General features: G+C 43.2%; 1 protein-coding gene across 2 annotated transcripts; it reads left to right on the forward strand.

Moving 5' to 3' along the window:
* The first annotated feature begins 2433 nt into the window (after positions 1-2433).
* DPY30 (dpy-30 histone methyltransferase complex regulatory subunit) lies at positions 2434-16308 on the forward strand. Of its 2 annotated transcripts, XM_073672818.1 has the most exons (5): positions 2434-2581; positions 2667-2732; positions 2812-2859; positions 13454-13596; positions 16007-16308. In XM_073672818.1, exons 2-5 carry the CDS (start codon positions 2694-2696, stop codon positions 16077-16079), a joined length of 303 nt encoding a protein of 100 aa, XP_073528919.1. In that variant the 5' UTR covers positions 2434-2581; positions 2667-2693; the 3' UTR covers positions 16080-16308. The 2 variants fall into 2 exon arrangements, with proteins under 2 accessions (XP_073528919.1, XP_073528920.1); XM_073672819.1 differs by lacking the exon at positions 2812-2859.
* The last annotated feature ends 11119 nt before the right edge of the window (positions 16309-27427 follow it).

Genomic DNA, 27427 nt, shown 5'->3' on the forward strand with positions numbered 1-27427 from the left:
GAGCGTCCTTATAGACAGCTAGAATGGAGAGCATCCTTATAATCAGCTAGAATGGAGAGCGTCCTTATACACAGCTAGAATGGAGAGCGTCCTTATAGACAGCTAGAATGGAGAGCATCTTTATAGACAGCTAGAATAGAGAGCATCCTTATAGACAGCTAGAATGGAGAGCATCTTTATAGACAGCTAGAATAGAGAGCGTCCTACAGACAGCTGGAATGGAGAGCATCCTTATAGACAGAATGGAGAGCGTCCTTATAGCCAGATAGAATGGAGAGCGTCCTTATAGCCAGATAGAATGGAGAGCGTCCTTATAGACAGTTAGAATGGAGAGCGTGCTTATAGACAGCTAGAAAGGAGAGCATCCTTATAGACAGCTAGAATGGAGAGCATCCTTATAGACAGCTAGAATAGGGAGCGTCCTTATAGACAGCTAGAATGGAGAGCATCCTTATAGACAGCTAGAATGGAGAGCATCCTTATAGACAGCTAGAATAGGGAGCGTCCTTATAGACAGCTAGAATGGAGAGCATCCTTATAGACAGCTAGAATGGAGAGCATCCTTATATACAGCTAGAATGGAGAGCATCCTTATAGACAGCTAGAATAGGGAGCGTCCTTATAGACAGCTAGAATGGAGAGCATCCTTATAGACAGCTAGAATGGAGAGCGTCCTTATAGACAGCTAGAATGGAGAGCATCCTTATAGACAGCTAGAATAGAGAGCATCCTTATAGACAGAGAGAATGGAGATAGTCCTTATAGACAGCTAGAATAGAGAGCGTCCTTATAGACAGCTAGAATAGAGAGCATCCTTATAGACAGAGAGAATGGAGAGCGTCCTTATAGACAGCTAGAATAGAGAGCATCCTTATAGACAGCTAGAATGGAGAGCATCCTTATAGACAGCTAGAATAGAGAGCATCCTTATAGACAGAGAGAATGGAGCTAGTCCTTATAGACAGCTAGAATAGAGAGCATCCTTATAGACAGCTAGAATAGAGAGCATCCTTATAGACAGCTATAATAGAGAGCGTCCTTATAGACAGCTAGAATAGAGAGCGTCCTTATAGACAGCTAGAATGGAGAGCATCCTTATAGGCAGCGAGAATGGAGATCGTCCTTATAGACAGCTAGAATGGAGAGCATCCTTATAGACAGAATGGAGAGCGTCCTTATAGCCAGATAGAATGGAGAGCGTCCGTATAACCAGATAGAATGGAGAGCGTCCTTCTAGACAGCTAGAATGGAGAGCGTGCTTATAGACAGCTAGAATAGAGAGCGTCCTTATAGACAGCTAGAATAGAGAGCATCCTTATAGACAGCTAGAATAGAGTGTCCTTATAGACAGCTAGAATGGAGAGCGTCCTTATAGACAGCTAGAATGGAGAGCATCCTTATAGACAGCTAGAATATAGAGTATCCTTATAGACAGCTAGAATAGAGAGCGTCCTTATAGACAGCTAGAATGGAGAGCGTCCTTATAGACAGCTAGAATGGAGAGCATCCTTATAGACAGCTAGAATATAGAGCATCCTTATAGACAGCTAGAATGGAGAGCATCCTTATAGACAGCTAGAATAGAGAGCGTCCTTATAGACAGCTAGAATGTAGAGCGTCCTTATAGATAGCTAGAATAGAGAGCGTCCTTATAGACAGTACTACTGTGTGTGCACAGAAATCATGGACCTTGAGGCAACTCTGATCTAGTCTTAGTAGTGAGACGGATAGAAAGGGGTTGCTGTATGGAGGTTCATCATTTTTGGACAGTTACACTAAATTACAGCCCCTGATTGGCATTTTGCATAGCTGACGGGATGATGAGTGTGCTGCGGAGAGGTGCGCCAAATTCTACATTTTTATTTATTTGCAGTTTATGGCCAGTGTGTGTGCACCTGCGTGCTGTTTCTTCCTTCGCCTCAGTAAGGCGGTTGCCAGGTTTATCACTCTGACTACAGCCATGTGTATTCTCATACTGTCAGGACACTCTGATGCTGGCTGCGAGACTGAGCGGTCATGTGACTGCATGTATGTAATATGCACACTCCTGGCCACATCCCGACTAGACATGTGCGGCCTCACGCAATTCAGCATTTGCATACACATGGTTATGACAGCTCAGTCTCGCTGCTGCTGTGCGAGAGATGAGAATTCATAAGTCTACAGTCACATAGGGAGACTGCAGACTCTCATGAAGAACGTGGACAACCCCTTTAAGAGCGCAGGATCCCCTCCCTGGAATGGAGTGTCCAGGAGCAGGTCCTGTAATCCCCTCCTCACCACTGACTGCAGCGCTCACATGACGAGCACTTACGTCCTAGAGACTTCCGACTAGTGTCCTCGAAACGGATTTCAAGAAACCTGACTGTTCTAGCCCAACGCAGAACTAGCATAGCTATGACTAAGGAGAGCTGCAGCCAATCACGGCTCTTGTTACTGTCCACCGCCGCTATTGGTTGAGTCGCTGGTGAATAGGCGGAGATTGTGACGAGGGCGGGAGCGGGGAGGTGTTAGCGGGGCTGGCGTCTAGCTGTGCCGCTTCCGGTGCGCGGTGTCGGCTCTCTGCAGTCATAGTAACCAGGTATGTCTTTCCGGCCGGCTCTCATGGCGCCTCCTGTGGTGTGAATGCTGCTTTATTGTATTTGTAACCGTGTTGTACTGTGTAGGTGCCTGTAAGCCGACGTGCTCCCGTCATGGATGCCGAGCAGAGCATGGAGGGAGGACAGAGCCAGGTACTGTGCTTCGCTATTGTCGCTCAAGAGCCGCGCTGTCTGTTTCCTGCTTGGCGCTGACTAGTCTTTTATTTTACAGGTTGCGGAAAATCCCCATTCTGAATTTGGTCTTACAGAAAATGTTGAGGTACCAGAGCAGTCGCTGCTATGAGGCGCTGAGGGGTCCTTGTGGTCTGCTCTCCCTGCAGTGTAGTGGTGGTCTGCAGCCAGACATGAGGAGTGGTCGCCCTGCTCTAGACCTGTGCATAGCAACGTCTCACAAGGGACACTGCTGCCCTGCCGAGGGGACGCCCTGCCGTGGAGCCTGTGCGGGGCCGGCCGTCGCCCTGCCGTGGAGCCTGTGCGGGGCCGGCCGTCGCCCTGCCGTGGAGCCTGTGCGGGGCCGGCCGTCGCCCTGCCGTGGAGCCTGTGCGGGGCCGGCCGTGGAGCCTGTGCGGGGCCGGCCGTCGCCCTGCCGTGGAGCCTGTTCATAGCAACGTCTCACCAGGGACACTGCCACGCTGCCAAAGGGACAGCCTGCTCTAGACCCTGTGCATAGCAGCATCTCACCAGGGACCCTGCCGAGGGGACTCCCTGCTCTAGACCCTGTGCAGGGCCGGCTGTCACCCTGCTCTAGACCCTGTGCATTGCAACGTCTCACCTGGGACACTGCCACCTTGCAGAAGGGACACCCTGGTCTAGACCCTGTGCATAGCAACGTCTCACCTGGGACAACGCCACGCTGCTGAAGGGTCGCCCTGCTGCTGAAGGGTCGCCCTGCTGCTCTAGACCAGTGCATAGCAACGTCTCACCTGGGACACTGCCACCCTGCCAAAGGGACACCCTGCTCTAGGCCCTGTGCTACGGATAGGGCATCAATGTATAAGTTGTGGACAACCTCTTTAAACTCCTGGGTTGCTTTCACAGTATGTTTTGGGTCATTGGATGGCACTTTACAATACAGATAGACAATCAGCCTTGCTGCATTTGGTTGAATCTGAGCAGAAATTATAGCCCTGTACACTTTAGAGTTCATCAGGTTGCGCCTGTCTTCAGTCACATGATCAATAAATAGTGACCCAGTGCCATTGGAAGCAATGGATGCCCATGCCATCTTTCTGCTTCCACCATATTTTACAGAGCATGTGGTGTGCTTGGGATCTTGAGCCTTTCCATACTTTTCTTCCTCCTAGCATTCTGATACTGGTTGATCTTGGTTTCATCTGTCCATAGAATGCTTTTCCAGAACTCTACTGGCTTTTATATATTTTTTGGCAAAGTCTAATCTGGCCTTTGTATTTTTAAGGATGATAAATGGTTTACACCTTTTGGTGAACCCTCTGTATTTGCTTTCATGACATCTTCTGTATGGTAGCCTCAACCTTAAAGGGAATCTATCACCCACCTGGCACTTATCTGACCTCTAATATGGGCATACAGGTGATAGAAATGTAAATCTATACCTACCTGTATGCCTCATATTAGAGGTCTGGTTGTTGTGAAATGGCTTTTTATTCAGTCAAGTTTCTGATGCTTGCAGGCCTGGTGACTGGAAGAAATCCCCGCCTACTGTGGTAATTACAATGATTCCCCCCTCCCCTACATGTCATGCCTGGATTTGGCTGCAACTGCACATCACAGGGCACCGTGACCTGCAGGGGAGGGGGGGGGGGCATAGAAATCCCCGTCTACTGTGGTAATTACAATCACCTGTATGCCCATATTAGATGTCATAAGTGCCAGGGTGTGACAAATTCCCTTTAAAGAGGTTCTCCACTACTATATAAAATGCCCCAATGTATTTAAACAGTGGAGCGAAGTGTTTTTGTAAATACCTTTTGTGTGTTCTTTATTGCCTGTGAGCGGCACGATTGCTGACCTTCACAGGCATCACGTGACCCCCCTGCTGCAGCCGGCTCTGTCATCCACTGACGTCACGTCAAGTACCGGATGCAGTAGGGTGTGACTCAGTGACGTGCACCCCGCTGATTGATGCGCTGTGGGCAGGGTTTCCCTGCACGTCAGTTCTGCATCCACTGCACGCTTTCCCTCTCCTGCATTCATTGGCAAAGCGTGCGGTGGATGCTGGGCTGTGACGCTGGGGGGAAAACCCCACCTGCAGCCAGAACTTTACATCAGCGGATGCCAGAGCCAGCTGCAGCCGGGGGTCACATGATGCCTGTGAGCGGCCACCGATGGCTCCGCTCACGAGCAATAAAGCACACGCAGCTCCACTGTTTAAATACATTGGGGCACTTTCTATAGTAGTGGACGACCTCTTTAAATACTGAATCAGTCCACTTACTGGAGTGTTCTTCAATTGGGTGGATGTTGTAAAGGGGTTTTGATTCAATATGGAAAGGATTCTGCAATCCTCCACTACTTTACTGAGGACATTCATGCCTCTTTGAGTTCCCAACTCACCAGCAGAGGTGGATTAAGAATAGCCAGGGCCCCAGGCAGGTACCCGATTGTACCACGTGATGTCACATAACCCCTTTTGATAGGCCATGTGAATAACACAGGTGCTCTTGTGCATGGCTGTAGATGGGAAAACGACAAACAGCAGTGCACTGTGCAAATTTTTCCCTTATGTACAACACTACCTGGCGCTATACGAAATGGAGCAGGGGCAGGAGGTTAATTTTCCCAAAGGGCCACAAGAGACTGACCATTGTGGAGTAATTCTGCTCCATATTAATGTATTACAATTAATATAAAAAATTAGTATGACTTAATATTGAGCAGAATTAAGTACAGTTAGGCCATATATATTTGGACAGAGACAACATTTTTCTAATTTTGGTTCTAGATATTACCACAATGAATTTTAAACAAAGCAATTCAGATGCAGTTGAAGTTCAGACTTTCAGCTTTCATTTGAGGGTATCCACATTAAAATTGGATGAAGGGTTTAGGAGTTTCAGCTCCTTAACATGTGCCACCCTGTTTTTAAAGGGACCAAAAGTAATTGGACAGATTAAATAATTGTAAATAAAATGTTCATTTCTAGTACTTGGTTGAAAACCCTTTGTTGGCAATGACTGCCTGAAGTCTTGAACTCGTGGACATCACCAGACGCTGTGTTTCCTCCTTTTTGATGCTCTGCCAGGCCTTCACTGCGGTGGTTTTCAGATGCTGTTTGTTTGTGGGCCTTTCTGTCTGTAGTTTAGTCTTTAACAAGTGAAATGCATGCTCAATTGGGTTGAGATCAGGTGACTGACTTGGCCATTCAAGAATATTCCACTTCTTTGCTTTAATAAACTCCTGGGTTGCATTGGCTTTATGTTTTGGGTCATTGTCCATCTGTAGTATGAAACGATGACCAATCAGTTTGGCTGCATTTGGCTGGATCTGAGCACACAGTAGGGCTCTGAATACATCAGAATTCATTCGGCTACTTCTGTCCTGTGTCACATCATCAATAAACACTAGTGACCCAGTGCCACTGGCAGCCATGCATGCCCAAGCCATCACACTGCCTCCGCCGTGTTTTACAGATGATGTGGTATGCTTTGGATCATGAGCTGTACCACGCCTTCACCATACTTTTCTCTTTCCATCATTCTGGTAGAGGTTGATCTTGGTTTCATCTGTCCAAAGAATGTTCTTCCAGAACTGTGCTGGCTTTTTTAGATGATTTTTTTTTTTTTTTTTTTTTATAGCAAAGTCCAGTCCAGGCTTTTATTCTTGATGCTTATGAGTGTCTTGCACCGTGCAGTGAACCCTCTGTATTTACTTTCATGCAGTCTTCTCTTTATGGTAGATTTGGATATTGATATGCCCACCTCCTGGAGAGTGTTGTTCACTTGGTTGGCTGTTGTGAAGGGGTTTCTCTTCACCATGGAGATTATTCTGCGATCATCCACCACTGTATTCTTCCATGGGCGCCCAGGTCTTTTTGCATTGATGAGTTCACCAGTGCTTTCTTTCTCAGGATGTACCAAACTGTAGATTTTGCCACTCCTAATATTGTAGCAATTTCTCGGATGGTTTTTTTCTGTTTTTGCAGCTTAAGGATGGCTTGTTTCACCTGCATGGAGAGCTCCTTTGACCGCATGTTTACTTCACAGCAAAACCTTCCAAATGCAAGCACCACACCTCAAATCAACTCAAGGCCTTTTATCTGCTTAATTGAGAATGACATAACGAAGGGATTGCCCACACCTGTCCATGAAATAGCCTTGGAGTCAATTGTCCAATTACTTTTGGTCCCTTTAAAAACAGGGTGGCGCATGTTAAGGAGCTGAAACTCCTAAACCCTTCATCCAATTTTAATGTGGATACCCTCAAATGAAAGCTGAAAGTCTGAACTTCAACTGCATCTGAATTGTTTTGTTTAAAATTCATTGTGGTAATGTCTAGAACCAAAATTAGAAAAATGTTGTCTCTGTCCAAATATATATGGACCTAACTGTATGTTAACCAGGGCTGTGAAGTCGGTAAGCCAAACCTCCGACTCCTCAATTTCCATGACTCCGACTCCCTCATACATGGCTCATGTTTAAATGATTAAATTTACTATAGCACAGATTCATCTCAGCTAAATGTCTAGACCCTTAGATCAGGAATAGGACAGACATTTATAGGACATTTCATAACTTTCCGCAAAAAATATTCCCCACAAACTGCATTGAATTACTGTACCCAACTTTAGGAGTTGGTCCATTTTATACCGACTCCACCAAAATGGGCTCAGACTCCACGACTCTGACTCCACAGCCCTTATGTTAACATTCCCCTATACACAATATGAGCCCCCACATAACCCCCTCAATGAACCTATGGGGCCCTTGTACATGAAAACCCTTAAATTGTCTTTATTTAGTTTAAAACTCCAAGACCTAAATGCACACATTTGCACAGAAAAGCAGTGATTTAAAAAAAAAAAACAGACATGAGTGGAGAAGGGGACTAGTTTTGCCGTTCGCAATTCCCTTCCTGACAGTGGAGGTTGTCACCCCAGGTTGAAACGGTATGGCGCCCTCAATTCTCGACTGCCCCTATGTAACCCTACCTCTATAACTGACCAGGCATCTGCAGTAGGTGATGAGATAATATGTAACGTATATAAATATATACACTATAGATACTAGTGAGCTGAGGGGTATGATCAACATTTTTCAACAAAGTCCAAGAAGAAATATATATTATTATTATATATATATATACATATATATATATAATTTTTTTTTTTTTTTTTTTTTTTTCTCCCACAGACCGATTTGATCTGTAGAGAAAATCGCAGATCTCCACTGTTCCATAGTATAACATTGTATCTGATAAAACATTGGATGGCACGCAACCATGTTGTATGCTCATGTGAGCAAGCCCTAAGGCTATGTTTACAAGTTTCATGTTTAGTATTTTTCAGTATATGTAAGCCCAAGCCGGGAGTGGAACAATCAGAGGAAAATTATAATGGAAACACGTTACCAATTCTCCATTTTTCACCCACTTCTGATTTTTGGATTACAAATACTGAACATGTGAACTTGCCCTAGGACTGCGAGTCTGGACTTTATGGCTATGTGCCCACGATGAAGAAATGCTCCAGATTTTTTCCTGAGCGTTTCTGCATCTCCCTGGCAGAAAACACACATGCGGATTGTACATGCGCTTTCCTGCCAGGGACAAGCGGAAGTGAAGCGTTCTTCACATGCATTTCCGCATGCGGGTTGACAAGCGCTTTCCAAGCTATTTTAGCATCACTTGGAAAGTGCTTGACAACTTGGTCACACTATATAAATCCATGCAACCGGCATGGATTTATATCATGTGACCCCAAAGAATGTCAAAAAATAAATCTATACTTGCCTTCTGATGGCCCCCGGAGTCTTGCTTCGCTCCGTCCTGGCTTGCCGGCAGCTCGCGGTACACTACACTGAAGGACCTGCTGTCACATGACTAAATGACATCAGCGCAGGTCCTTCAGTCCACCGCGAGCTGACAGCAAGCGAAGACAAGGAGACCAGGGGCCATCAGAAGGTAAATATATATTTATTTTCTCTTTTTTTACAGTTTTCTATGGTACCCGGGTCCAGAGGAGAGTCTCCTCTTCTCCAAACCCGGGTACCATCCGCACATTGAAACGCATGTAATTCGCATCTACATATACAGTGATGCAGATATTATGCGTTCCAATGCAAGTTAATGGCGGCGAAAACGCAGCGCTTCCGCAAAATAATTGGTAGTGCTGCGTTTTTTTCCGCAAGGATAACCCGCAGCGGAAATTTCCGCAGCATGTGCACAGCACATGTGGATTATCATTGGGGAACATGGCAGGCCTTCTACCATGCATTTTTTTAAGCGTTTCTGCAGCGTTTTTGCCACTGCAGAAACGCTTAAAAAACGCATCGTGGGCACACAGCCTAAAGGCCCCGTCACACTTAGCGACGCTGCAACGATCCCGACAACGATACGACCTGTCAGGAATCGTTGCTGCGTCGCTATGTGGTCGCTGGTGAGCTGTCAAACAGGCAGGCTCACCAACGATCAGGGGAGCAGCGACATCGTGGAAAGAATCTTTCCACCATGTCCTGCTCCTGGTTACCAGCCTGCTGAAGCAGGAGCAGGCTGGTAACTATGGTAAACATCTGGTTACTAGGGGCACACGCGCTCCTAGTAACCCGTTGTTTATCATGGTTACCACTCTGCTACAGTGAGCGGGAGGTTACCACTCACTTTAGCAGGCTCCTAACCATGATAAACAGCGGGTTACTAAGTGCACGTGTGCCCCTAGTAACCCGATGTTTACCATAGTTACCAGCCTGATCGCTGGTCACACACAGCGATGTGTGCTGACCAGCGGGAGAGCAACGACCAAAAAATGGTCCAGGATACTTTGCAGCGATCAGCGACCTCACAGCTGGGGCCTGATCGTTGCAAAGTGTCACACATAGCGACATCGCTGGTGAGGTCGCTGTTGCGTCACCAAAACCGTGACACAGCATCGATCTCTCTAGCGATCTCGCTATGTGAGACGGGGGCTTAAGCCCATATTGATTAATTATCTTGAATGTTTGGTAAACAACTAAAATGCCAAAACTTATCCCTGTCTAAATGTTTCTGGACCTATTATCACCTACAGAAATGCTAAAGGCTTACTCTGTCCTCTGTCCATACCTTTTCTAAACTTTTATGGATGAGACCTAATGTCCACTAGAGACTTGGCCTTTAGAAGAGACTTTTTCCATGCAATTTTCCCTCCTTGACAATGTTAATTTGGCTTTCTCATGGCACTACCGTGCAGTGTGACTTGCTTACCAGTAATTTAGTTTCTGGGAACCCGCCACCACATTGCAAGTATTTCTCACCCCTTTCTCTTTACAAAGTCCTTGGGGTTAAATTAAGCATTCGTGTCTGTCTGGATCATTTAACCCTTAACAACTGCTAATGCTCATTAAAACTGAGGCTGTTAAGGAGCTTTATTCCGCACAGACTTTTTTTTTTTTTTAAACTGATGTGAGACATAAGTAAATATCGTGCACCTCCCCCAACAAGTTTTAGAATCTGTCGGCCGATTAACCCCTCAAATGCCGTTGTCAATCAGGACAGCAGTATCTAAGTTGATAAGAGCATTAAAACATCCCCTTTAACACTATCTGCCCCCTGCAGTTGTAATCGTGGGTGCTGATTGTTACCATTGCACCCCGAGGTCATCTGATGACCACTGGGTGCGGTTGGCCTGTTAGCAGCATGTTGGACCCCGCTTATAGCTGTGTCTATCAGTGAAGAACTGACAGGTCTCATGCTCTGCAATACACTAGGACTGTAGTATTTTTAAGACTAACAATCATAGTCACAATGTGGGACATATATTTTTTACTAAGTAAAAAGGCAAAAAAGTTTACTAAAATGGTTAAGTAAAAGAGAACAAAAATCAAAGCTGTTTTGCCACTTAAAGCACAGCTTTTGTCTTAAAGCGCACCTGTCAGCAGGATTGTGATCAGTAAGCTACATACACTGTCAGGTGGGCGACATTACACTGATTAAAATTAAACCTTTGATGAAATCCGTCCTGTGGTTCTTGTGTAATCTTTACTTTCAGTTTGGGGATAATGATATGCTCGTGTTTCGGGGAGGTGTGGGGGGCTCTCTGGTGCTCTGTATGCTCTTATGACAGCTCACTGTGCCTTCACTAAAGTGCCTCCTATTTTACCTAGCCCCGCACTACTAGATGCATTATGTAAAATAGGAGGCCGGTCACTGAAGGCACAGTGATCTGTCATAAGAGCATACAGATGAATATGTAAGCAGAGCACCAGATAGAGCGCCCACCCCCCACAGGCCGCCCCAGAGCACGAGCATATCATTATCTCCAAACTGAAAGTGAAGATTACAGAAGAACTACAGGACTGATTTCATCAACCAAGATATCATTTTAGTGTATGTAGTTCACTGAGCACAATCCTGCTGACAGGTGCGCTTTAAAACAAAAATAAAGTACACATCATTGGTATTGCCACGTCCGGAAGGCACATAAATTATAAAATTGTCTTGTGTTTATTCTATACGGCAAATTCCATAAAAGAAACAATCCAGAAATGTAGCTTTTTCATCATACTGACTGTAAAAAAAATCAAATAAAAGGTGTTTCAAAATTTGTTAAAAAAAAAAAAATTGTCCTGCAAATAAAAACAATTCCTGATATGGTTAGTTTGGCATAAAAGTTACAGCTCTCAGAATATGGCGATGCAGTACATTTTTTTTTTTTGTAAAATTGGTGTAAGTAGCAAAGCAATAAAAAAATATATAAATCTGGTATCGCTATAATCTTACTGACCCAAGGAATAAATCAGTTTTATCACTTTTACTGCACCGTGACCTATAAAAAATACAATAACTGAATTGCTGGGTTTTGTTCATGCCGCTTCTGAAAAAGCAAAAAAAAACGACAAAACAATGAATAAATATTGAATAAAGAATTATTATTGTGTGATGGTAGCAAAACATAAAGATTTATAACTCTTGAACTCTGGTATCTATGTAATTGTACTGACCCGAAGAATAAAGCAGTTTTATCACGAATACCACACAGTGGACAGCGCAAAAATAAAAACTATTCTTGTACTGCTGTCTACTTGTTCATTCTGTTTGGTTCACATTTATCCTGTGCTCTCTGCTGAGCACTTGTGTAGATTTTCATGTAAATACCAAAAACACTGATTCACACAACACCAGATGGAACCACTCACATTGAGGCAGATGGAGTTACTTTGGACTCCACCAGAACAGGCGACAAATACTCCAAATTGAAATTCGCGGAACGGCATTTTTGAGGGGCAGAATCAACCAAACCCAGTAATTCAGGAATTGTCTTTTGGTTTTTGTATGCCGTTTTTACCTACTTCCCCCAAGTGAAAATTTAAAATCTGGGGCTAAAGCAAAATTTTGGTGGTTAAAAAATGTAAAAAAAATTATTTTTTTTTCTTCACTGCCCAATGGTGTAAAATTCTGTGACCCACCCGTAGTGTCAATATGATCATTGCACCCCTAGATGAATTCCTTTTGGGGGGGGGTATAGTTTGTAAAACGAGGTCACATTTGTTGGGTTTGTTTTGTCACCTCAGGGCCTCTGCCAATGTGACATGGCCCCCTCAAACCATTCCAGCAAAACCTGAACTTCAATATGGCGTTTCTTCCCTTCTGAGCTTTGCACTGTGCCACCAAAAGTAGTTTTCGACCACATATGGGGTTATCGGTGTACTCTGGAGAAATTGCACAACATATTTTGGTGTCCATTTTTGTTCTGTTAACCTTGTGACTTAATTTTTTTTTTTTTTTTTCCACATTACAAAAAATTCTTGTGACGTGCCCAAAGAGTTAATAAACTTCTTGAATGTGGTTTTGAGCACCTTGAGGGGTGCAGTTTTTAGAATGGTGTCACTTTTGGGTATTTTCTGTCATATAGATCCCTCAGTCACTTCAGATGTGATGTGGGCCCTAAAAAAAAAAAAAAAAAAAAAAAATTTGTTGAACAAATGAGATCACTGGTAAACTTTTAACCCATCTAACTTCCTAACAAAAAAAAAAATTGTTTCCAAAATTGTGCAGATGTAAAGTAGACATGTGGGAAATGTTATTTATTAACTATTTTGTGTGATATCTCTGATTTAAGGCCATAAGAATTTAAAGTTTGCAAATTGTGAAATTTTCAGTTTTTGCCAAACTTCTGTTTTGTTTTGTTTTTCACAAATAAACGCAAGTAATATCGAAGAAATTAACACTATCATGAAGTACTATATGTCACTAAAAAAAAAAAACATCTCCGAATCGTTGGGAGATATATATTATATATATTTTTTTTATGCAATTGTTGCGAAGTCATTTTTAAATTTCACTAATTTTGTTATCTTCCTCCTGTAACCTTTGTTGCTGGTTTGTCGGTTCTACACTGACACACAGGCTATTTTGCCCTGGGGTGTGCAGAGCAGGATGTCTGTCAAGAAGCGGGGGGAGTGAATACAGTGTGTGCAGTGTAGTGAGCAAAGACTTTTTGATGCCCTAGTGGCACCCCGATGACTGGAAGTGAGCAGCTGAGGGAGACTGTAGCTGCACTTCCAATTAGTTTTAAACCTCTATCTACCTGCAGTTCAGCATTATATGTGCAGGTAAACTCCATATTGTTCCCTTTAATAGGTATACTAACTTAACAGGCGAAGATCTGATGGTTATGAAGGTTTTGTCTGCAAAATGTAAGTTAAACAAACTTGTGATTCCTAAATTGTGCTTTCTTCTAGAGAATAGTTGAGAATGAGAAGGCAAGCACAGAAAAAGTATCCAAGCAGAAAGTGGATTTACAGGCCCTACCTACACGAGCATATCTTGATCAGACAGTGGTTCCAATACTACTACAAGGCCTTTCTGTGCTGGCAAAAGAGAGGTAAAAGAAAATGTCATTGACCTTAATTCTCAAAACTTTATCTTGAGGAATCCTGTTAATGTAAGAAAAGACTATAAAGTCTCATTCATGTGTCAGACATTTTTGCGTACCAGAATGAATAGATAGATGTAGATATGATTTTATATATATATATATATATATATATATATATATATATATATATATATATATATAATTTTTTTTAAAGCACCATTGATTCCATTTTGCTGTACATGTGAAAAGAGGGTTTACATACAAAATATAAGTTACTATGAACAAACTTAACAATGATAGACTGTTACACAAGCAAGAGGGCCTTGTCCTTATGGGCTTGCAGTCTACTAAATGGGGAGGGAGACAGTGGTGGTTGTGACAGTGGTGTCATTGCAGGCTGTAAGCTTTTTTGAAGAGACGGGTTTTTAAGTTCCGAGTGTGGTGGATAAACTGACTTGTTGGGGCACTGAATTCCAGAGGATAGGAGATACTTGGGCACAGTCTTGGAGGTGATTCGGTTGGATAATGCACAAGTGAGGAGGAGGTCTTGGGAGGACCAGAGATTACATGTGGTAAAATGGGCATTAAATGGAGGAGCCAGATTATGGAGAGCTTTTTAGGTCAATGCTAGTAGTTTGACCTGGGGAATTGGGAGCCAATGAAGGGATTTGCAGAGGAGAGGTGAATTAGTTGGGCAGCAGATTTAAGGATGGACAGGCAAGGTGCGAGACTGTGCAGGAAGGCCATATAGGAAGATATTGCAGTTGTCTAGGTGGGAGATTAGGGTATGCTCAAGAATTTTAGTAGGTTCAGGGTTGAGGAAAGGATTGATTCTGGAAATATTGAGTTGGAAGTGATGAGAGCTTGGCTGTTTGGTTTGGAGGACGAGGCAGAGGGTTACTCAAAGGCAGTAGACTTCAAGGACAGGAGAAACTTATGATGTCCTTTATAGTGATAGATGAATCGGGTAGGGGATTTAAGTGGGTTGGAAGAAAGCTGATTCATTTGGTTTTGTCCACTTTGAGCATTAGGAAACGTGATGAGAAGGAGGATTTGGCTGATGGACACTCTGGGATTCTGGACAGAAGAGGGGTAGATCTGAGTTATCAGCTATAGATGGTACTACAAGCCATGACACTGAGTTTTCCCAAGCCAAAGATGTAAATGGAGAAGATTAAGGATCCCAAGACAGAGCTGGGAGGGATGAGGAGGTAGTATGGAAGATGCTAAAAGTGCAGTTAGAAAGGTATGAGGAGATCCAGGAGAGGACAAGGTCTTTGACGACAATGGAAAGGAGAGGATTTGTAGTAGGAGGAGGGAGTGATGGACTGTGTCAAACACAGCTGACGGGTCTGGAAAGATAGGAGTATAGAGAATTGTCAGTTTTGGCGGTAAGCAAGTTGTTAGTAATTTTGGTTAGGGCAGTTTCAGTGCAGTGGTGGGGACAGAAGCCAGATTGTAGGTTGTCAAAGAGTGAGTTGGATGAGAAGTGGGAGGAAAGTTCAGTGTGAGCATGTTGTTCAAGGAGTTTGGAAACTAGCAAGAGCAGCAATATGGGGCGATAGCTGAATGTAAGAGGCTTTATGCTGACATAGCATAGCTGCGCATCTAAACCCCAGTGCGTGGTACATCGAGCAGCACCAACAAAATGTCTGCACGGTCATCCTAGATTTAATCCTCCCTTATTTTGCAAACAACCAGAAAGAGAGAAGTGACATTAGACATATGAGCTGATCCCAGTGTGTGATAGTGCTCCATTAGAGGCAGAGGACCTGAGACCAATGCAGTCAGGCAGCTGTATAAATCTGCCCGTAGCGCACTGACTGGTGACTCAATAGAAATACATGAAGCTGTCATGCTCGGGTAAGGAGAGCAGGGCCAGTATGTGCATTGCTTTACAATCCCGCTCCAACTTATATGGCTATAGAGAGAGCTGCAAAAGTAGACTAACTTGAACAGCCCCATACACTATAATAGGTGCAAATTCTAGGGAAGGTTGTTGGTTTGTTTTTTTTTCTTTTCCTTATAGAATATTCCCACTCCTTATCCACTTCAATCTTTTTTTCTTTTTTTTTTTTTTTTGTGTATGAGAGCTTGTAATAACTTTTAAAGCGACCCTATCAAGTGGCCCCAAAATCTACAGGTAAAAATATGATAAAGGCAGTAATCAGAAATAAACATTTTTATTTCTTTACCCATATAATATTTCATCCTTTTACACAAAAAAAAAAAAATTGGTGGGAAAAATGAAAGTTACCTGTTTTTGTCCAAATTACAGCAGATATTTGATCCTTTTTGTGTACACTTTCTGTAATGTTTCATGATGGAGCCTTCTTAAAAATAATAATTTAAAGCTAACTCTAGCAAAATTGTTTGAGGGTTTGTAAAGATTTCCATTTTCTTTATCCCACTACAGGCCTCCAAATCCAATAGAATTCCTTGCGGCTTACTTGCTAAAAAACAAGACTCAGTTTGAGGAGCGAAACTAATGGACATTACGGTGATTGTCATCTGTGTCATGAACTTCAATGACTTTTAGAAACCTCACTCAAATCACTGACCTTCAATCACAGTGGACTGATTTTTATTTAACTTTTTACATTGTATTTCTCTTGTGCTCTTCTGGTCATATTGTCAAAAGTAACAGACAAAATAAACCTTTTTAAAATAAACAATCATACTGTATGTCCTATTAAATGGAAAACTTCTCCAACCATACTTGTGGCTTAATGTGATGTATTGAACCAGTACAAAAGCAGTGGGGGTCTTACAAACCAGTTTATTGTAAATCAGTTGCTCTTACAGGGCATCTGTCCGAACGATCAAATTGCATAAAATACTGATTGAAATAATGGACAGAATTCACACTAGTGGTCACCACTGATACAGATAGCTAGTATAATTTGGGAAGGGTAAGTAGAAAATTATTAAACCTTATGACGAAGAGTGTTGGGATACTTGGGACACACAATTTATAACACCCAGCCAATAATTATAGGGACATCGGCTGTGGATAATTTATTCTTGTGTCCTCACATTTGAAATAAGTAACTTGTGGGCTAGAACTGCTTATAACTACACAGCAGTAGCCCTATATACATCATTTGATGTATGAATATTTATTCACAAAAAGTTTAAATAATAAGAGTTTTTTTAATTATATTAATAAAAGTTAAATTTTATTCACACATCTTTCCCTTTCTACTTACCCTTCCCAATTTATACTAGCTGTCCGAACGATCAACCCTCATAGGCTGTCTATGTGGGCATGTAGGTCGTAGATTGTTGAAAAAAATATCTGATTCGATGCCTTATTCAAGAGTAATCCATTTTTTTTTCTTAGCATGTAAATGAGCTGTAAAGCTCTGGAGGCAGATTCTCAAGGACTTATGTTGTCTGGCCCATAGATTGTATTTTAAATGAAAAGGAAGGATAAAGGGGTTTTCCGACCAATGAAAGTTGATTTTAATCAATAGATGTTGGAATAATAATAACTTCCACAATTGGATGTGTTTAAATAAAATGTTCCTGTGCTGAGAAAATCTTATAAATGTGCCCCTGTGTAATGGCTGTGTCTGACCGTACAGGAACATGATCTGATCATACCGCAGCTCATGGGCAGAGGAGGAAGCAAAAGAAAGTATACAGATATTACAACAGGGGATCGCAGAAGATTCTTTTTGTGGGTTAAAACACTTCACTCCCTGTTTTTAGACAATGTTTTACTTCAAAGAAAGAATCACCTGCAATCCCCTGTTGAAATGTCTGTGTACTCCCTTTTTTTTTTTTTTTTATTTCCCCCCCTGCCCAGGAGATGTGGCATGATCAGGGGCTGTGGCCCTAGGACAGGGTGAGCGGTCTTTCTGATCACCCATACTGACTGGTGTCATTACCCATTTTAGGATAGACCCAGGAAGACTGTGCCCAAGACAAAAAATAAGGAATGTGCCTTGTGCAAGGATGCTTTACCAAAATCATATACTAAAAAGCTTTGCCGGGCCTGCATAGAGAAGACAGTAATGGAGGAATCCCCGTCCCTGTTTCAGGAGATTAAAATCTAAATCAAAGACTAGGTTAAAAATACTGTTAAAAAGGAAATTTGGCATACCCGGGACCTTTCCACCTCCTCAGGCATACAGCATACACCCTCAAACATTAGCTCAGAGGAAGAAAAGGAGGAATCAGGAGAATTAATTGACCTCTGATGGCTAAGAACCATCTTCATCTGATGGAGAATATGGCCAGCCTTGCTTCCCGGTGGAAGAAACGACAAAACCTATTAAAAATCATTAGGTCTACTATGGTGGTAGAGACCCCAAGGGAGCATAGATCTGTACAGGATTCCATGATCAGTAACCTGGAGGATCGCAAACATTGGGTGTTCCCGGTTCATAACAACTTGCTTTCCTTGATAGAAAAAAAAATAAAATAAAAAAAGTGGAAAAAAAGCAGTTAGGCTATGTGCCCACGATGCAGAAATGCTCTGGAGTTTTCCTGAGCGTTTCTGCATCTTCCTAGCAGAAAAAATGCATGCGGATTGTACATGCGGCTTGTATATGTGTTTTTCCTGCCAGGGACATGCGGATGTGAAGCGTTCTTCACATACATTTCCACATGCGGGTTGTCAAGCGCTTTCCAAGCGATTTTAGCATCACTTGGAAAGTGCTTGTCAACTTGGTCACACTATATAAATCCATGCCGTTTGCATGGATTTATATAGTGTGACCGAAAGAATATTAAAAAATAAATATTATACTTGCCTTCTGATGGCCCCCGGGTCATCAACTAAGGGAAGAGGAAGAAAGGGGGTTGACCCTGGAGAAAAGACAGGAGTCAGTCCAGGGGCTTCCTGTTTAATAAAGGCGCCACCTACAAGGGGGGGGGGGGGGGGGGCAAACATCAATGACGCCAGTCTACCAGTGGGGGGAAGATTGAAGCAGTTTTACCATCAGTGGGCCTCACTACCCAATAGGTAGTGGATACTCTTTCCAAAGTCTTAAAAATAAGTTTTTCATCCGTTCCCCCACTTCGGCTAAAAGAGACCCGGGTGGGCAAGATAAAGCAGATTGCATTGAAAGCAGAAATCAAAAAATTAATAGACAATTGTGTGTTAGTCAGTGTGCCAGAGTAGGAAAAAGGAAGAGGATTTTACAGTAATCTATTTCTAATAAAAAAAAAAAACACGATGGGTCCTACAGAACAATAATAAATCTAAAAGCCTTGAACATATATGTAAAAACAGGAAGATTCAAGATGGAGACTGAGATCGACGGTAAAGCTTTTGTCCCCCTTCTGTTTCATGGCAGTGATAGACTTAAAGGATGTGTACTATCACATCCCAATCCACCCAGACCACCAACAATATCTCAGTGTGGCAGTAGAGTTCTGAGGTGACCTTTTGCATCTGCAATATTAGTGCCTACCATTTGGGGTGTCACTAGTGCCCAAAATTTTTACCAAAATAGTGGCAGAAATGATGTCCTTTATAAGAAAAAGAGAGATATTAATAGTGCCATACCTAGACAACGTTTTGATAGTCGGAGACTCAGAAAAAGCCTGTACTGTAGTGGTCAAACAGGTTCTATCCATCCTAACAAGGTTGGGTTGGATAATAAACGAAGAAAAATCAAGGCCCAAGCCATTCAACTACAAACCTTCCCTGGGCATCAACCTGGATGCTATTCATCAGCGTTGTTTCCTCCCACAAGAGAAAGTTCAAAAAATCGTAAATATTCAAAGAAGACATATCTCAGTAAGAGAAGTCATGTCCTTGCTAGGATCCCTGACAGCCACAATTCCAGCAGTACAATGGGCTCAGTGGGAGATCAGCTGGACTGCAAATTTCATCTGTCTGCCAGGACACTAAATTTTCTAAATTGGTGGGCAGATTCAAAAAATATTCTGAAGGGGGTCCCATGGACTGTAAAAATTCCTGTCTGAGTCACCACGGACGCAAGCCCGACAGGTTGGGGTGCCCACCTAGAAGGGGGTTGGTTTCAAGGTATGTGGGATTCCAAGTTAAAAAGTCAGTTCCTCAAACCTAAGAGAACTGACCGCAGTCAGAAAAGCATTACAGGCAACCTTAAAATACTGCATGGGGAAGGATATAGTAATCCTATCGGACAACAGCACAACAGTAGCTTATTTAAATTGCCAGGGGGAACCAGATCAGACCCATTGATGTTAGAAGTAGAGAAAATATTCTCCATGGCAGAACAAAATCTATCACTTTCAAGCCGCCACTTAAGGGGTTCAGAAAATATTGTTGCAGATTATTTAAGTCGCCATTCACTCAGTCAAGGAGAATGGGCTCTAAACAGAAGAGTTTTCGATCAGATCTGTTCAGTCTGGGGTCTTCCAGAAATAGATTTATTTGCCAGCAGAGAAAACAGGTATAAAAATTCTGTTCTCTAAATCCAAGGGAGTCTCCAGATGGGGTAGATGCTCTTCTGCAGGAATGGGGGTTTCGCCTGGCATATGCCTTCCCGCCCTTTCCCTTAATTCCCATAGTATTAAAGAAAATACGCAAGGAGAAAGCCAGAGTGATACTAATTGCCCCCTTCTGACCGAAAAGAGCCTGGTTTACTTGGCTATGGGTCATGTCAGTCTCGGACCCCTGGATCCTACCCGATAATCCAGACCTACTATCTCAGGGGTCCGGTGACCCATCCTCAGATTCCCAAATTACACCTGACTGCCTGGAACTTGAGAGGGGATAGTTATCGGCCAGGGGTTTCTCAGAAAACTTAATTTCAACTCTTTTTTCTGTTGAGCAGAAAAAATGTCACCTCCCTTAAATACGAAAAGATTTGGAATAGTTTTCTTACATTTTCGGGTCGGGTCATGACTCCCCAAAGTCAGCTAGTTCCCATTTCGGAAATACTGGAATTCTTCCAAAAGGATCTAGAGAGGGGTCTCTCCACTATCTCCTTGAAGGTGCAGGTATAAGCCCTAGGGGCGCTATTCTATCATAAAATAGCTGTTCACCCATGGATCTATAGGTCATAAAAGCATCTTTTTCATCCAGACCTATAACCAGCCCTAGGGTAGCCCCCTGGGACCTTAATTTAGTCCTCAATGTACTTACAAAGGCTCTCTTTGAACCCATCTCATCTGCTGCTATTAAAGTGCTTGCACTAAAAACAGTACTGCTGGTGGCACTAACCTCTGCTAGGCGGGTGAGTGAGTTACAGACTCTCTCACTCAATCCCCCATTTCCAAACATCTTACAAGATAGGGTGATATTGAGGCCAGATCCAGCTTTTCTCCCAAAAGTAAGCTCTAAATTTCACAGAAGTCAGGAAATAGTGCTCCCTTCATTTTGTGATGAACCGAAAAACCAAGGGAAAATAACATTTCACTCCTTGGATGTGAGAAGGTGTATCCTTAGATACCTTGAGGTAACGAGTCAGTGGAGGAAGTCCTCGGCCATGTTTCTTTCTTTCAAGGGGCAAACAAGGGTAAAGCAGCTACTAAATCCATAATTGCCAGATGGGTTAGAATGGCCAAAATTTTAGACTCCTCTGCCTCTAACCGTTATCCCTCTCAGGGTATAAAAGCACATTCTACTAGAACCATAGCTGCCTCTTGGGCTCAAAGAGCTAATGCCTCAGTAGACCAGATCTGCAAAGCGGTAACCTGGACGTCTCCAACCACCTTCTTCAGACACTACAGGTTGGATCTTGGGCTGTCTGATCTTTCCTTTGGGATAAAGGTTCTTTCAGCAGTGGTCCCGCCCTAGGGATTTAATCTATATTAATCTCTGTACAGTGCTGTCATGGTGAAGGGTAAATATGATAATTGCTTACCAGTAATTTTATTTTCCAGAACCATGACAGCACCGTGCTACTTCCCTCCCTTCTCTTTTTGGTGGTGGAAAACTTCCTGTTATAAAAAAAAAATAAAAAATCACTGGTTTGTGCAGACACTATAAGGTGAATGTTGATAACTATTATTGTATGCATATAAGTCTTAACAAGGCGGTTACCTCTTATTCTCTGTAAACACACTGGGGAGGAAGAGAGGTGCCGCCCCTTTTATTTTGGTAGGTTTCCTGTTCCAGGGGGTGGATACTCTCTCTGTACAGTGCTGTCATGGTTCTGGAAAATCAAATTACCAGTAAGCAATTATCATATATTATACGTTACAGTATTTTACTTACTGGTTGGTTGAGGGCAAAAGCCCTGTATTACTCTTCACCATGACAGCACTGTACAGAGAGAGTATCTGCCCCCAGGAACAGGAAACCTACCAAAATAAAAGGGGCGGCACCTCTCTACCTCCCCAGTGTAGTTTCCTGTTCGTGGAAGAGGATACCTACGGATGGAAGACAAACATACCTGGGGATATTTTTCTTGGTGCAGTGCAGGCCTGGTAACCCTGGCGGCCAGAGGGCTGAACTGAGAGGTGGGGGCACCCTTTTTGAAAGGATCGCTCCAACTGGAGCGCGGACATTGGCGGGCCACCTCCGGATTAGGAGGATGGTGCCGAGAGGACTGCACAGCACAGCCAGCGTATGGCAAAAGATGGTTCCGGTCTGTTAAACTGCTCATGCACGGGGCTGGCTACTTCCGGTGAGTCTGCACCAGAGGCTGCTCTACCCACTGATGCACTTTGCCCACTAGTGTTGACTACGAGGGCTGTGGCCATGTAGTTGCACAAGAACTCTCTGGCCTCCACCCCTGCTGCCGCAGAGCCTCTTAGTGGAGGGTCTTCATTGCAATCATTGATATGCACCGTGCTCTTCACATACAAACCGGATGTGATGTAGGGTGGTCTACTTCCGAGTTCTGAGGAGGAGACCGCCGTAGCATATAGTATATTGCTGAAGCCATAATAAAAAAAAAAACACCCCCTGTGTAGCCATAGCTCCTCCCACACCAGATATAAAGTGAGCACATGGTGTTGGTCCCTGAGCAGGTGAGGTGTGCTTGGAAGCAAGATGGAGAATCCAAACGTACCTGAAGGAGATAAACCGAAACCTGCTCCTGGCGCGGTAGGTCCTGGGTCCTAGAACGGTGTGAGTGTTTCTTCCTGCACACACACATACTGACTGGTGTCATTACCTGTTTTACGATAGACCCAGGAAAACGATGACCAAGACAAAAAATAAAGAATGTGCCTTATGCAGGGACGCATTGCCAAAATCGTATGCTAAAAAGTTTTGCCATGCCTCTATAGAGAAAATCCCCGTCTCTATTTCAGGGGATAAAAACCTTAATCAAAGACGAAGTTAAAAATACAGTATAAATGGAAATACGGAATACCCGAAGTCCTTCCACCTCCTCAGGCATACAGCATACACCCTCAGAGATTAGCTCAGATGAGGAAAAAGAGGAATAGGGAGAATTAATTGACTCTTATAGCTCAGAACCATCTTCATCTGATGGGGAATATGGCCAGACATGCTTTCCAGTGGAAGAAAAAGCAAAGCTACTAAAAATCATTATGTCTACTATGGGGGTAGAGACCCCGAAGGAGCATAGATCCGTGCAGGATTCCATGTTTAGTAACCTGGAGGATCGCAAACATCGGGTGTTCCCAGTCCATAAAAACTTACTTTCTTTAATAAAAAAAAAGAGTGGTAAAGACCAGTTAAAAAGGTTTCAGTTCCAAATACTCTCAAACGGAAATATCCTTTTGAAGATGGCTATTGCCAGAGTTGCTAAAGAAATAGCCCTTCCTTTTTATTCCAATCATTTTATTAAAGTTTTATAAATGGTTAGAAGGGGAAGGGGTACGGGTATCAATGGTATGGGTATGGGTAGCCCTTCATTTTGAGGATTTAGGTTCTCTAAAACATCCTTTAGATAGGAAGGCGGACACATTCAGCACATGGGGGGCCACAGCTGGTTCATTTAAACCCAGCATCGCAGCCACATGTACTGCCAGGTCTCTAGTGAAGTGGCTGTAAGAACTGGAGTCCCGGAATACTTCATATAGGATTAATGGATGTCACCTGGGAAATTAGAGGAATTTTGTCACATATTCTGATCGCAGTTAGATCAGCTATCGCGGCTAAATGGAAAGGAGTGGGCATCCCTACGGTGGGGGAGATAGTGACCAGACTAAACACGAACTGTCAATATGAAAGGGCTCTGGCACACACACTCAAGGCAAAGAAGAAAACTGATAAAATATGGGAACCTTGGTTAAACAGCCCATTGTCTATACATGGGGAACGTTGAGGAAGCGGGATATTTTGTGTGCCTTTCTGAGTTTGGGTGACGCGCAGGACGATTCTGGGCCCCTCTCCCTACCTTGCACCTCCGATCTTGCAATAGAGCAAAATATGAGCCATGCGACATTCACAGCACTTACGGATATAAATTATTTCTCACAACCATCTAATATATGGGGAATTTAATGTAATTAATCCATTCTTTTTTCTTTTGTTTTCTTTTATGTATATGTATTTTCCTTTTATTTTATTGTTATACTGTTCATTTTGTAAGCCCAGAGGTTGGGGCACAGTTTTGGGCATCTGTTGGCCCTATAGATTGTATGTTCTGATTTTTGTGCAAAATTCAATAAACACATTGTTCAAAAAAAAAAAAAGAACTGGAGTCCCAGATGAGGAATAAATGTCCTAGAGAACAACTTCTAGGAGCACTCCCCACTATCCAGAAAGCAGCTGACTTCCTGGCTGATGACATATTAGAGAAGGAGGCCGATAAAAAACTGAATCCCCCCCTCAGAGATATAGAAGATCCTTTCGAGGTTCAACAACCAAGGGAAGAGGAAGAAACCAGAGAGAGGATAGTGGAAGAGGGGTTCGAACCTGGAGAAAGGACAGGTGTCAGTCCAAGGGATTCCTAATAAGGGCGCCACCTACAAAGGGGGCCCCAAACATCAATGACACCAGTTAACCCCTTAAGCCCCGAGGGTGGTTTGCACGTTAATGACCAGGCCAATTTTTACAATTCTGACCACTGTCACTTTATGAGGTAATTACTCTGGAACGCTTCACCGGATCCCCCTGATTCTGAGATTGTTTTTTCGTGACATATTGTACTTCATGATTGTGGTAAAATTTCTTTGATATCACTTGCGTTTATTTGTGAAAAAAATGGAAATTTGGCGAAAATTTTGAAAATTTTGCAATTTTCAAAATTTGAATTTTTAAGCCCTGAAATTAGAGAGATATGTCACACAAAAGAGTTAATAAATAACATTTCCCACATGTCTACTTTACATCAGCACAATTTTGGAACCAAAATTTTTTTTTGTTAGGGAGCTATAAGGGTTAAAAGTTGACCAGCGATTTCTCATTTTTCCAACAAAATTTACAAAACCATTTTTTTAGGGACCACATCACATTTGAAGTCACTTTGAGAGGTCTTTATGACAGAAAATACCCAAAAGTGACACCATTCTAAAAACTGCACTCCTCAAGGTGCTCAAAACCACATTCAAGAACTTTATTAACCCTTCAGGTGCTTCACAGGAATTTTTTGAATGTGGAAGAAAAAAATGAACATTTAACTTTTTTCACAAAAATGTTACTTTAGACCCAATTTTTTTTATTTTCACAGGGGTAACAAGAAAAAATGGACCCCAAAATTTGTTGTGCAATTTCCCCTGGGCACACAGATACCCAATATTTGGGGAAAAAACACTGTTTGGGCGCACGGCACGGCTCGGAAGGGAAGGAGCGCCATTTGACTTTTTGATTGTAAAATTTGCTTGAATAATTAGCGGACGCCATGTTGTGTTTGGAGAGCCCCTGTGTGCCCAAACTTTGGAGCTCCCCCACAAGTGACCCCATTTTGGAAACTAGACCCCCCAAGGCACCTTTCTAGATGCATAGTGAGCACTTGGAACCCCCAGGTGCTTCACAAATTGATTCGTAAAAATGAAAAAGTGAAAAAAAAAAAACTTTTTTCATTTTTACGAATCAATTTGTGAAGCACCTGGGGGTTCCAAGTGCTCACTATGCATCTAGATAGGTGCCTTGGGGGGTCTAGTTTCCAAAATGGGGTCACTTGTGGGGGAGCTCCAATGTTTGGGCACACAGGGACTCTCCAAATGCAACATGGTATCCGCTAACAAATTGAATGGAAAATCGGCTCAAATTGTTAGCGGACACCACGTTGCGTTTGGAGAGCCCCTCTGTGCCCAAACTTTGGAGCTCCCCCACAAGTGACCCCATTTTGGAAACTAGACCCCCCAAGGCACCTTTCTAGATGCACAGTGAGCACTTGGAACCCCCAGGTGCTTCACAAATTGATTCGTAAAAATGAAAAAGTGAAAAAAAAACACTTTTTCATTTTTACGAATCAATTTGTGAAGCACCTGGGGGTTCCAAGTGCTCACTATGCATCTAGATAGGTGCCTTGGGGGGTCTAGTTTCCAAAATGGGGTCACTTGTGGGGGAGCTCCAATGTTTGGGCACACAGGGACTCTCCAAATGCAACATGGTATCCGCTAACAAATTGAATGGAAAATCGGCTCAAATTGTTAGCGGACACCACGTTGCGTTTGGAGAGCCCCTCTGTGCCCAAACTTTGGAGCTCCCCCACAAGTGACCCCATTTTGGAAACTAGACCCCCCAAGGCACCTATCTAGATTCATAGTGAGCACTTGGAACCCCAGGTGCTTCACAAATTGATTCATAAAAATGAAAAAGTGTTTTTTTTTTCACTTTTTCATTTTTACGAATCAATTTGTGAAGCACCTGGGGGTTCCAAGTGCTCACTATACATCTAGATAGGTGCCTTGGGGGGTCTAGTTTCCAAAATGGGGTCACTTGTGGGGGAGCTCCAATGTTTGGGCACACAGGGGCTCTCCAAACGCAACATGGTGTCCGCTAACAATTTGAGCCGATTTTCCATTCAATTCGTTAGCGGACACCATGTCGCGTTTGGAGAGCCCGTGATGTGCCTAAACAGTGGAGTTCCCCCACAAGTGTCCCCATTTTGGAAACTATACCCCTCAAGGATTTTATTAAGGTGTATAGTGAACATTTTGAACCCAGAGGTACGGCACAGAATTTGTTTACATTAGGTCATCATATTGAATAAGTTGTCATTATTCTTGAGCGCAAGTGCTCGCTACTTGAGTTTGCATCGGGTACTCAGGTATGCACCATGTACAGCGTGTGCTCGAGTGACATGCTCGAGTCCCTGCTCCGCATGTTTCACGGTTATTAGACACCCAAAAAAAAACATGCGGGGATCGCTCGTGCATGGCAGGCAATCCCCGTAAAGTTTTTTTGGCCGCGAAGCATATGGGGCAGAGACTTGAGCATGTCACTCAAATACCCACGATACTCAATGCATACCAGAGCACCCGATGCAAACTCAAGTAGCGAGCACTTGGGCTCAACACTAGTCGCCATATCGTCATCTTTTTTTCTTACTTTTGAAAAAAATCCCAACCCCAGCCCTAACCCTAGCACAACCCTAACCATAGCACAACCCTAGCCCCAGCACAACCCTAGCCCCAGCACAACCCTAGCCCCAGCACAACCCTAGCCCCAGCACAACCCTAGCCCCAGCACAACCCTAGCCCCAGCACAACCCTAGCCCCAGCACATCCCTAGCCCCAAACCCAGCCCTAACCCTAGCCCAATCCTAACCCAAGAGTTTATTTTTGACGCCGTTCCTTGTGCGGTATAAGTGATTAGACGACTTTATTCTTCAGGTCGGTGTGATTACAGCAATGCCAGAATCATATGGGGTTTTTATGACTGACAGCTGTCACACCCTAAAAGACGCATTTTTTGGAAAATCTAGTTTTTGCATCGCCATATTTTGAGAGCTATAATTTTTCCAGATTTTGGCAGACAGTCATGTGACGGCTCGTTTTTTGCGGGATGACTTGACGTTGTTATTGG

Source organism: Phyllobates terribilis, unplaced genomic scaffold, assembly GCF_046119375.1.
Source record: "Phyllobates terribilis strain yellow unplaced genomic scaffold, ASM4611937v1 Scaffold_3__8_contigs__length_932513732, whole genome shotgun sequence".
Lineage (NCBI taxonomy): Eukaryota > Metazoa > Chordata > Amphibia > Anura > Dendrobatidae > Phyllobates > Phyllobates terribilis.

Excerpts from the sequence above, each read along its gene's own strand:
- DPY30 (XM_073672818.1), top strand. The coding sequence starts at position 2,694 with ATGGATGCCGAGCAGAGCATGGAGGGAGGACAGAGCCAG. Across the intron at positions 2,860-13,453 it reads GTCTTACAGAAAATGTTGAG|AGAATAGTTGAGAATGAGAA; the intron begins GTACCAGAGCAG and ends GCTTTCTTCTAG. Across the intron at positions 13,597-16,006 it reads TCTGTGCTGGCAAAAGAGAG|GCCTCCAAATCCAATAGAAT; the intron begins GTAAAAGAAAAT and ends ATCCCACTACAG.